Below are 13067 nucleotides of genomic sequence, written 5' to 3'. Positions count from 1 at the left end.
TTATTTAAATAATTCAAGTTAAACTTTATTATTTAATCTCGTTCATCGACAGAGATACATATTATTGCGGGCTTTGCAACGTCGCAGAAGCAGCTGAGAGAAAAAACAAAGATAGAAATACATTAATAAGAGAGACGAGATTAGAAATAAATTTTTCCCGCGTTAATTTGAATATCGATGTGTAAGAAGTTAGAATGCGCTGTTGCCAAATCTTTTTGTTAAATCATATGAGTCAAAAATAACCAAGTAATTTAATTACTTTCTGTAATTAAATATGTAATAAATATTAATTTATGAATTCGTTATGTTATTATAAATTAAAATAATGAATTTCCATAACTATTCGGAGAGTTTAGCAAACAAGAAAATCCGAACACTACTTTGACTCACTAGTATCGGTTGAACCTCCTTAAAAAATTATTTGGTTAAATTTTTTTTGTGGATTTTTAACACAGAATCCTGTTAATTTAACACAAACCGTTTGTGTTATTTTAGTTTAACAGATTTTTACGTTAAATGATTAGAAAATCTGGAATATAACACATTTCTTGTGTTATTCGAAAACTGACACAAAATTTGTGTTGTTTGACTAAACGTTCCTGCGCAATTCTTCATTACTATAACCAAGCAAAGCATTGTAGCAGCATTGTCTGTAGGGAAATTTGGATTATTATTTACTTACAATTAAATATATACATTTTACAAGTAAATTTAGATAACTTTCATATCTTTTTGAACCGGTTCAATTGTTCCCTAAATTGATATAAGTTCTACTAAGGGTAGATCAGTGTACTTGAGTTGGTTAGGTTATGTGCTTATGTTTATTAATCGATTTTAACACGAAAAATGTGTTAAATTTACACAAATGTTCAGTTAAATGTACACAAATTTTCTGTCAAAAGAACAGATTTTATGTGATCAATTTTATTTAACATAAAATTTGTGTTGAAGATTAACACAAACGCAATGACTTGAATTGACACAAAAATTTGTGTAGACTGTTTGCAACACACGATTTGTGTTGAATTTAACACTAAATTTCCAACTGTATACAAAAATTATGAGAAAATTTATTATCGACTAAAATATAGGGGTCTGACAAATTGTTTCCCGCATAAAAAAATCTTATATCCTAAAATTATCTTTAATAATATAACACATTTTATATTACAATATAATTCTTTATATAACAAGTCATATATATTAAAATATTTTTTTTTTGCCGTTTTAATTATATAATTATATATTTTCAAAATATACAAACATGATATATAATTTTATATGTTGGCATATATTCGAGCTATATGAACTCGATATATTGAAAATTATATTATAAACACATAAGTCATTTTATAATGTTAATATATAAGCTAATATATATCATCGACTTATAAAATTTCAAGTCTGAAAGGTTTATTCCAAGCCTATATCAAGTTGCAAACCTAAAAAAGCTTAATTCGGTTTTTTTAAGTCAGAGTTGTAAATTGACATCCCCTGATTGAATCGCACACTTACATGTAAATATCTATATGGTCAGATCTACTCAATATGTACTGAGATATCCGTTCTTTCTTTATTAATCTGTACCTTTATTTTCTTTCCTGAGTTAAACTGATAAATTGAATGTTCATTTTCCTGATTAAAAAAATATTTATATTATATATTTTTAAGTACATTATCCAATATATAATGCGATATGTTGGAAAAATATAATGAAAATTATTTTTTTTTATAGCAGTTACTATACTTTAAAATATATGTCTCGAGTATATTTCATTATATTGGAATTTATAACCGGGAAATTATATTTTGAAAATATACAATGCTCTATAATAAAATATATATTTTCTTTTATAGTTTATGTTATAAGAAAAAATATACTTTCAAGTTATATGAACATTATATTCAAAAAAACATAAATTTTTGCCGTTTTATATAATTATATATTTTCGTATGTAATATGAAAATATACATTTTTTTCATGCGGGTTTCTACTTTAACACCTGATCAGAAAACTGTATTTACTCGTTAACGTTTCTTTACATCAAAAAGTAATCTACCTCAGATGTTCTTATCACACGGCTTAAGAAAACAATTCCGTATTCAGTTTGAATAATTGATTTTTTATGAAAAATAGAAATAAAATACAACTTATATACACAATTATATTTTTATTTATCAAGATAAATAAATATGTTAATTAATAACGTCAAGTAATATTACTAATTCGTAATCAATTCTATTATCATTGATCGAGAAACTTTTTCGGTATTAAAAGTAAGAAAATTTTTTAATTTTTTTGAGTGTTAGATTTGTGAGGAATAACTTTTTTCTGAAACGTCTACTACTCTCTTAAAATGTAAAAGAAACAGAAATAATATATTAGTTTAATTTAAAGTCCCATGTTCGTATAATTTTACTCTCCATCTAAGTTTTCAGTCATTTAATTTAAACTTTAATAGTTATAGTTAATTATCATCATTCTTAAAAATAATTTCGCAGAACTAAATTAAACATTTGTTTTATAAATAATTAACAATTATACAGCAGTAAAAATATAAAGTTTCTTAAATAAATCACATGTCAAGTAGACCAGGCAAAATTGGGTCACTGAAAAATAATTACATTTTTTTTCAAAATACGCTAAATCTTGCATTTTTCGCTAGAATGTAAAAAAAAATAAAATAAGAAAAAATTTGAGATGGCTGAAGAATTTTTCTTTGCATTTATGGGCAAAATAAGAAGTTCAATAAAATTAAAATAATTGATTTATATTTGTTTAACATATGATTGATTATACTACTTAAGCGAGAAAACGTGAAAAATTGAGCAATTTTTAATCAAATTTTTGGAAAAATCAAACATTAATAAGGGTGGGAGGCAAAACGGGGTATTGAAGAAAATATCAAGTTTTCGGGAACTGAAATACGTTGAATCAAATTTTTTTTTTAATGATATTCAAAGTGAAAAGAAAAATATTTCATCTGCCGTAAAGAAAAAATTTCATTTTTTGCGGACAAAATAGGGCGCTTCCAAAAAAGGTGAAAGAAAAATTTCTGGAAAGAAAAATATTAAATAAATTTGGGTAAATTAAATTTTCTTGTAAGTAATTGACATAAAGAAAAATAACATTTCACATAATTATTGGATGCAAAGGAAGAAGAAAAATTTTAATAGTTTTTATCAAAAAACAAAAGTCTTTAACATTGTTCGACTGACACTTTAGATTTTTAAAAAGTTTCACTACCGACTTTAAATTGGTAATTTTTTATTTGCTAATTTCTATTTATTATCAATTTCAAAGTAAAAGATTTAAGTCAGTTTTAATTCCAAAGAAGATATTTTTAAAAAAGTAATTATATGTAGCTTACAGTACCCGCATGAAAAAAATTGTATATTTTTAGTTTATAGACGAAAATATATAATTATATAAAACGGCAAAAATTTATGTATATTTGAATATAATGTTCATATAACTTGAAAGTATATTTTTTCTTATAACATAAACTATAAAAGAAAATAGATATTTTATTATAGAGCATTGTATATTTTCAAAATATAATTTCCCGGTTATAAATTCCAATATAATGAAATATACTCGAGACATATATTTTAAAGTATAGTCACTGCTATAAAAAAAAATAATTTTCATTATATTTTTCCAACATATCGCATTATATATTGGATAATATACTTAAAAATATATAATATAAATATTTTTTTAATCGGGAAAATGAACATTCAATTTATCAGTTTAACTCAGGAAAGAAAATAAAGGTACAGATTAATAAAGAAAGAACGGATATCTCAGTACATATTAAGTAGATCTGACCATATAGATGTTTACATGTAAGTGTGCGCTTCAATCAGGGGATGTCAATTTACAACTCTGACTTAAAAAAACTGAATTAAGCTTTTTTAGGTTTGCAACTTGATATAGGCTTGGAATAAACCTTTTAGACTTGAAATTTTATAAGTCGATAATATATATTAGCTTATATATTAACATTATAAAATGACTTATGTGTTTATAATATAATTTTCAATATATGGAGTTCATATAACTTGAATATATGCCAACATATAATATTATATATCATGTTTGTATATTTTGAATATATATAATTATATAATTAAAACGGCAAAAAAATAGTTATTCTAATATATGTGACTTCTTATATAAATAATTACATTGTAATATAAAATGTGTTATATTAGTAAAGATAATTTGAGGATATAAGATCTTTTCAATCGGGAGGTCAGCAAAGTTCGATGATAAAAAAAAAACATTCCCGATAAAATAAAAAAATGGCGGCAGTGTGTGTTTGTTTACATGGTGCCGGTTTTAACAGAAATGATTTATTATAAAAAAAACGAGAAGGACTACAGTAGTGATTTTCGAAAATGACCTTCCTTGCATAATTCCGAAGACATTGAAAAAAAAATAAAGTCATTTTGTGAAGCCGTTCACGAGATATCCGTGCCACAGACTTTTTTTGGACTACAGACTAACTGACGTCCATGATACATATTTTTTATTGAACTTTTTTTTATTATAATACGTATCGGACAACTTAATGAAAGTGTCAGTCATATCAATTAGTATTTCCTCTGTAGATTAATGCGCTTTTTATACCGTCTAAGTGTGATATGAAAATAATATATACAGTTTAATGCGAAAAAATCGCGTGACCTTGACAAGTCCGTTATAAAGCACAACCTCGCCCGTGTGGCCCGGGATGAAACACGATTTCAAACTTCGGGTGATGTCAGTTAACTTCACTCTCATCTAAAATCGTTTTGTTTCATCCCTTGCAACGCAACATAGAATTATAAGTCTTGCTTTTAATATATTTACAATTGAAATAAAATATCTTTGAAACATGACATTGATATTCATTGTTCTATTGTCGCGAATGCTATTGTATCAAATACAGAAAATGAAATATGTTATTTTGACAAATAGTATATAGATATACAGCCAATAGTATTTTGTATTCTTGTCAGTTTAAAAAAAAAATTTTTCGGATTTGTTTGATTTTCTATGCAATGTATGTATTATATATATATTTATATACATATGTTTAAGTGTCACGTATGTATTTATGTTTACTCTAGCTATTGTGCACTTTTGTTGAGTGATATATTTTCACAATAAATTTAAAAATTAATATTTTCTATATTTTTGATAAAAAATAATTATGTAAATAATTGATATTTCGTTTAAAAAATATTTGTTTGAAAAAACAAACTTTCAATTTATCATATATACTGTTGATAAAATATAACGTATTTTATTATGTATTTATTTACAATTCAAAATTTTTAGATACTTCCGCACAAATTATGCGTGTTGATAAATGATTTAAAAATGAAAATAACAAAAACAAAAAATAAATATAAATTTATGAATGAAAATTGTTTTGTGTACTTTGTGCACAGTGACCAAACGTGCGTTGACTGTAAAATAGGTAATAATAATTCGTTCGCAGCAATCTCCAGGGACGCCGAAGGCGTTGTGAATTTATTCAAAAATCAGACAACCGTAAACGTGACTATAATTTTTATATTTCACTGTGGCAAGTGTACTCTGAGTGAAGGAAAATTGTAAAAATAAATTTATAAGAGATTGCAGATTTATATGAAAATGAATATAAAAAATTCAAAAGCCGCATTGTTTCATTTAATTGAAAATATAAAAATTTTAAAATTCAATTTGTCGGATAATTTATTCATTCTAATAACGGAAATAAATTTATGGTTATGCCAAAGTTAAATTTAAAAATTCATTTACTTTTACTTTGATCAGATTTAGATTTAATGTTCATTAGTCCATTTATTATTTAAATTCAAATTTTACATTAAGGGAGGACTAGAGTTTTTACCGAAAATTCTTTGAAATTGTAATTTATTATTGTCACATTTATTTTCAAGTAAATTAAGATACTTAAGATTTTGGGGAGGGGGGAGGCTCCTGAGAAATGAAGACTTATATGTTATATAAATGTCAGCTCATTTTGCCCCAATCCCCTTTAATAGGGAAGAAGGGGGGGGGATTAAAATTTTGAGTCTCTCGAATGATTTGGGGCGAAATGGGACCCTTAAATTTTGGGGGCCTATTTTGCCCCCATTCCTCTAAATGTTTTTTAAAAATTCCAAAATCACGTAAATATAATTGAGCATTATTTTGGATATTTTTTTATTGTTTTCGAAAATTTTTGTAAAAAGTATGAATTTGATTTTTTTTCTTATCAATTTACATTAAAAGAACTCGAGTTAAATTACCTCAGGTATTTCAATAACCAACTGGAAAATATTCACAATTTTTGAATTTTGAAATTTAATTATTTTTTAATCTATTAATTGCCGTAATTTACAGTAAAAATGAGGTAATTTACGACATGTTGCAGCAAGTCAGGTGAAAATGCAGTATTTTACTGCAATGTACGGTAATTTTTCTGAACAACGTAAATTACCGTAATATACCGTAGGATCTGCTAGGATTACCTCAAAAAAAAAATATTTTATTGGAACATGGACGTTCGAGGCGTGCACTTTTGGATTTTCCAAAACTTTTTTTTTGTATAATAATATTCTCATGAAATTTATTGACACCCAAATGATTGCTTTCAAGCTAAATTAAATAATAACAAATTTTATTACAATGGCAAAAGCTTTAAAATCTTAAGGAAGTTCGACCGAATCTAATGTAAAAAGGATTTTCCAACTTTAAGATTTGAAGCTTAGTATACATGTAAATAAGTACTTTATCTATGTATTCTCAAAATTTTAATATGATCCACCGTCTAGTATTTTAGAAAAAAAGATTTAAAAATGACGTTTTTAAAGTTCTTATACACAGGTCCTTATGGCGGACAAGCTCCCGTCATGACTTGTTCGATTATTTTCATTATTAACCTCCCAAATTTGAGAAATAAAAAACCATAAGCCATAAACTTGAATATTTTTGGAATATGATAAGATTTTAACAATATAGTGTTACCGTTGTAATTATTTAAATAATTCAAGTTAAATTTTATTATTTAATCTCGTTCATCGACAGAGATACATATTATTGCGGGCTTTGCAACGTCGCAGAAGCAGCTGAGAGAAAAAACAAAGATAGAAATACATTAATAAGATAGACGAGATTAGAAATAAATTTTTCCCGCGTTAATTTGAATATCGATGTGTAAGAAGTTAGAACGCGCTGTTGCCAAATCTTTTTATTAAATCATATGAGTCAAAAATAACCAAGTAATTTCATTACTTCCTTTAATTAAATAAGTGATAAATATTAATTTATGAATTCGTTATGTTATTATAAATTAAAATAATAAATTTTTATAACTATTAGGAGAATTTAGCAAACAAAAAAATTCAAACACTACTTTGACTCACTAGTATCCGTCGAATCTCCTTAAGTGAAAAAATGAGTAGAAGCCAAAATTGAATTACAGACAAAAAATTCTCAGATGGAATTGAATGACTGATTTTTCAATATTCCGGTGGGTGCTTTATTACTAGACTATTGTCAAAGTAGGAAGCCATTTTTTTTTCCAGAAATAGAATTAATTACAATTTCATCATACAGAGCGGATGTTATATACCCGGAATCTTATTAATTAATTTTATACACTGAGATAAACCCGTAACTCGAAGAAGTTCAATAACTGAAGCTTGAGACCAAGTTTTTTTTAAATTTATTTTCTCCATTAATTTATTTAGTACTTTAGCATCTCAACGATAAATTTTTTTATTTAAAAAGAGTTTATTTGCTATTAATCTCCAATCTCAAGATTGCGAAAAAAAAATTATTTACCGTAAGCTCTAAACTCACTAAATGCGACCATTTGATTATATATGCAAATTGATTGGTTGGATATATATATAAATAGATGAATCAATTTCACATTTAAGGAATTAAACGGGCGATTGGATCCAGTGGAAGTATTTCGAGGTATTCCTTACGCTGCTCCGCCGATTGGAGACTTACGACTGCGAGCTCCATCCCCGCCAATTCCGTGGTCTGGCGTAAAACTTGCAGACACATTCGGACCAGTTTGCCCTCAGAAACCGCCAAATGTTGCCAATTACACGATTGCTCTCAGCGTGATGCCAGGGGGACGCTACGAACCGCTGAGAAAAATGGTGTCTCATCTTGGAAATCAGAGCGAAGATTGTCTGACTCTAAATTTATATATTCCAGGCAGTGGTAAGAATTTATTTAATAATTTACTGTAAATAATATTCATTTACACCCGGAAAAAAATCATCAGACCTGATCATGCATGACCATGTCTGAATATTTTCCAGCCATGAGCATGCGTGGTCATTAGGATGTTTCAAAATAAACAATTTTTTTTATGGTGTCTAAAAATTGAAAGTATAACTAGAAATAAAAATTTCGGTAGAAATTCGGGCTCTTAATAATAATATTAAGGTTCGCCTCAATCCATTTTTCTATTTTCCATTTAAATAACATGGGAAAAAAATTTTTTTTTTTTTTAGAATTTTCTAGCTCATAAACTAATCAACGGATTTTTATGCAAAATAAAGATTTTTGTAGGAAATTGAACGCTTTACAAAAAAAGTCTCTTATCATTTTTTGATAAATTCCACTGTTCGAAAGTCATTTAAGGTTTAAGTCAAATTTATAGTAAATTTTGAAATTTTTTTACTTTTCCCGCGAAACTATCAGTCTTATCGGAAAATGTCATTGGAACTTTTTGTAGATAATTTTATTCTTTACAAATTTTTATGAATAAAGTTTTTCGAAATTTCGCATTATTTTCTAGTTATTTGCATTTCAATGTCAAGCTCTTAGAAAAATAGATTTTTGATTGATTTCAAGAGCTTGACATTGAAATACAAATAACTTGTGAACAATGCGGAATTTCGAAAAACTTTATTCTTTATAATTTGTAAGGAATAAAATTATCTACAAAAAGTTCTAATGACATTTTTCAATAAGACTGATAGTTTCACCGGAAAAGTAAGAAATTCTCAAAATTTGATTGCTACCAAAATTTTAATTTTTGACTATACTTTCAATTTTTGGAAACCAAAAAAAGAAATCGGTCTGTCGGTTGACCCTGTGGGCCAGCCCCAAAACTTCCCGCCCATTTCGAGCTCCTTCAGCTCGAAAAATTGTTGTGGATACATTTTTGAGCTCGAAAATATTTTTGTGTGCCTTGTTTTCGAAAAATAACGTTTTTTACCATTTTTCTACAACGATATCTCTCGAACGAATGAACCGATTGAGACGTTCAAAGTGGCAATCGACGCGTTTTATTGAGTTCTACAACTGATCAAATTTTGAAATTGATTTATCTAGTCATTTTTGAGAAATTTCCAAAATACTAAAAAAATTTTTTTTTTAAATTCTTTCGTTAACGGTTTCTCTTGAACGAATGAATCAATTTTGATTGTTGAGACGACAGTCGACGCGGCTTACAAAGTTTTAGAGCTGATTAGATTTTGTAATCAATCCATCGAGCGAATTAAAAGTCACTCAAAAAAAACATTTTTGAAAAAATTTTATTTTTGAAATATCTCCGAACGTACCCTACCGATTAAGCTCAAATTTTCAGTATTTATACTAAATAATAAGCCGCGTCGAATGACATCTCGAAGATCAAAATCAATTCATCCGTTCAAAAGACAGAATATTTACATACGTACGTACATACATACATACACTCGGACATCATCTTGAATTTAGTCAGAATAGCTTTCTAGAACCTCAAAACGTCGACATCTGTTGGAATTTCGATTTTCACAAATCGGGGTGAAGCCAATAACTTTCCGAATTTTTGAAAATTTTCAATTTTTTTAGCGGGAAGTCAAATTTTTTTTTTTTTTTTTTTTTTTTTTTTTTTTTTTGAAACACCCTAATATACATATATTCATAGCTTGAGTATATGTGAAGAATCAAAACGTAATCGAGTGCAAATATTCACCCGGATTTCTCAACAGCAATCGAGAGAAGGAATATTGTCTTTCACTGTAGAAGTGAGATTGTCTCAGCAGCTAGTCTGGTTCTCATCCTCCCGCTATAAAGACAATCTCCGTTGCCACCTCAGTGGTACGAGAAATGCTATAACCGGATAAAGCTAGTGAGCTCAAGCTTCACAAAGCTCGATTAAATAATAAATTTTCCACTTGATTCTGCTCTTAGACACGAATTATTCAGCTGAGTGCTTTATACCCTATCTTATGATCTACCAAAAAAAAAAGTTAAGAAATATTCATCTTTCACTCTATTAACAAGAAACTCTTTTAAATTATAATGAGTGCGATGATAAAACTCACGGGAAAAAGTCCAAAAATGAAGAGTAAGATTTTTTAGTTAAAGAGACTCCAGGGTCTTTTTATCCTCTGTTGAATTTTTTATTAATTATGTATTAATAGAAAAAAAGCCAGAAAATTTTTTTTTTTTAAATACCACGCTGAGAATTTAATGGTAATTGTTGTCATCGACTTTAATAAGAGTCAACTTTATCGTGGCGTTAACTAATTATTTGTTGAAATAAATTTATAAATTTTATGATGGTAATTTCACTTAAAAAGTGATAAATCACTCCAATGTAATTTTTGCGGAGGCGTGAAATTTAAAATCACAGTAATTTTAATCCTTCATAATTCATATCACCCGCCATCGACTTGCCACAATAAATTTCCTGATTATTGTAATGAGAACTCGTAATTATAATTATTATATCCAACAAAACGGAGAAAAATTACTGTTTTAAAATAATGCAACAACGAAATTTATATAAATAATTATTTAAAATATAATTTAAATTGTTTCCAAGCTCGACTGGTTCGAAAAATTAGATTTGTTTCAAAATGAATGATATAATTATCAGTCTGTGTTCATATGTTTTTAGGACAAAAACAGACTTATATTTACTATAATTTTTAGTCTGTTTCTAATCGCTTTTAGATCAAAAACTCGACTTTTTACAAACGTGAACAATAATAATAATAATTTAGATTTATAAATTTATTTTAATTTTCTTGATATTTGAAACATTCTAATGCGCTTTCATATTAAGATGTCACAAGAATTTTGATGGTTTCTAATACCAAAATATTTTTCGATTTCATCGGTAGCCACTACCGATTATTTTTCAGTAGCTGCTACCAATTAATTTTCAGTAACCGCTACCGGTTATTTTTCAGTAGCTGCTACCAATCAATGTTCGGTAGCTGCTACCGGTTATTTTTCAGTAGCTGCTACCAATTAATTTTCACCAGCTGCTACCGGTTATTGTTCAGTAGCTGCTACCAATCAATTTTCGCTAGCCGCTACCGGTTATTTTTCAGTAGCTGCTACCAATTAATTTTTGGTAGCCACTACCGATTATTTTTCAGTAGCTGCTACCAGTTTTTTTCGGTAGCAACTACCGTTTATTTTTCAGTAGCTGCTACCAATTAATTTTCGCAAGCTGCTACCGATTATTTTTCGGTAACACTTACCAAAAATTAATAGGTAGCAGCTACTGAAAAATAATCGGTAGCGGCTACGGATTATTTTTTTCACTGCAGTAAATAAGAAAAATTTCTTAGCATTTTAAGAGTTATTTTATTACTTTTATTCAATAATATAAATATTCAGTCAAGACAACTAAAAAATAGAGTTTTCAAACTATCGTTAACTGCCGCCATTTTTAAACAAAAAACACTAAATAAATAGTAAACAAAGCATAATCAATTCCGAAACTTTGAATATTTTTTATAAATACTGTCCATAAATAAAAATATTACAAGTCCATGATTTAATCTAGTTTTGTCCTTGCTAATTTTCAGAACTAAATTTTTCCAAGTTCAAGAATTAATTTAGTTTCGTCTGCCCGTAGCAGTTGTTTATTAAAACAACAGATCAAAAACAGCTTTAAATTTTTATAAAAGATCAAAAACATCAATTAGTTCAAATACAGACCAATAGTCCAAATACTGTCCAGTTAGACTAAAATCAGATCAAATTTTTCTCCCGGGTATGCGATTTAAAATCCTAAATTTCATAACAAATATTTGAATTATTCAAAATAAAATGTTAATCGTTCCCAAGCTTATTCAAGTAAATAAAAAAAAAGATTTATAAATATTTTTTTAAACAAGTTTATTAATTATGAATGTAGTTATCAAACATAATTACGTACAGTAAAGGAACTATTAAATATTAAAGAAGCTAGTAGCAAATTCTAGCGCCTAGAAGTCAGGGCCACGATTAATTAACCGAAGGCGGTCGTCGAGTTGACTTGTTCCGGAACTCTCTCAGGAGAATCTCTATAAATAACGAGGAAAGTTCCGAAGCGGTATAAAATTGCTTCTATGTAAGACTCTAACCTCATCCACTTACGTGAAGTTTAAAGAATAAAAAAATCTAAGCCAAGCATAACCTTTTTTTTTCTTAAATTAAACATACATCGTGTCTTTTTTTTAATATTTACATAATTTTTTTTTTTTTTTAGAATATGATTTATTGATATGATTTATAGTTTACGTAAGACCTTTATATTTTGTCTAAATAAAATAATAAATTCATATCCAATATTTGTTTAGGATCAAGAGGATTGGAAGCACCGTATGCCGTTATTGTTTACATTCACGGTGAAAGTTTTGAATGGGGCTCGGGTAAAATGTACGACGGTTCAGTGCTTGCAAGTGCAGGTCATGTTATAGTCGTTACACTCAATTATCGGCTTGGAATTTTAGGTAAGCTTTATTTACACCTAATTCGTATTAAATTAAGTTTCAAAATACCGCTACACTAAGAGAAAAAAAATGTATATTTTCAAGAACAAGGACGTTCCCACTGAAATCACTTTTCTTACAATCTTTCTGAAACTTTGAATACACATGCTTTCAAGTATCCTTTATGCATACACTGATAGAAAAACTATCTTGATTCAAGAAAAATTTTTTCTTCAAAATGTGATTCTTGTTTCAAAATTTTAAATTGTTTTAATTCAAGAAATAAGTCTGAACAACAAAATTTAAATTCTCGGATAGAGAAAAAAAATTATTCGTTTGAGAATTTTATTCTTCAATGAAGCCTT

The 13067-nt window shown here is 27.5% G+C and overlaps 1 protein-coding gene across 3 annotated transcripts in view; it reads left to right on the top strand.

Moving 5' to 3' along the window:
- Positions 1 to 13067, top strand: part of LOC103573002 (neuroligin-4, X-linked) — an 89203-nt gene that overhangs the window by 46664 nt on the left and 29472 nt on the right. For all 3 annotated transcript variants that reach the window (XM_014441337.2, XM_014441335.2, XM_014441336.2), the window contains exons 3-4: positions 7921 to 8215; positions 12571 to 12723. In XM_014441337.2, the coding sequence (XP_014296823.1) occupies positions 7921 to 8215; positions 12571 to 12723 (448 nt within the window). The remainder of the gene's footprint in view (positions 1 to 7920; positions 8216 to 12570; positions 12724 to 13067) is intronic.

The sequence above is a fragment of the Microplitis demolitor genome, chromosome 8 (genome assembly GCF_026212275.2).
Source record: "Microplitis demolitor isolate Queensland-Clemson2020A chromosome 8, iyMicDemo2.1a, whole genome shotgun sequence".
Taxonomy (NCBI): domain Eukaryota; kingdom Metazoa; phylum Arthropoda; class Insecta; order Hymenoptera; family Braconidae; genus Microplitis; species Microplitis demolitor.
This window is presented reverse-complemented; position numbering and strand designations above follow the sequence as displayed.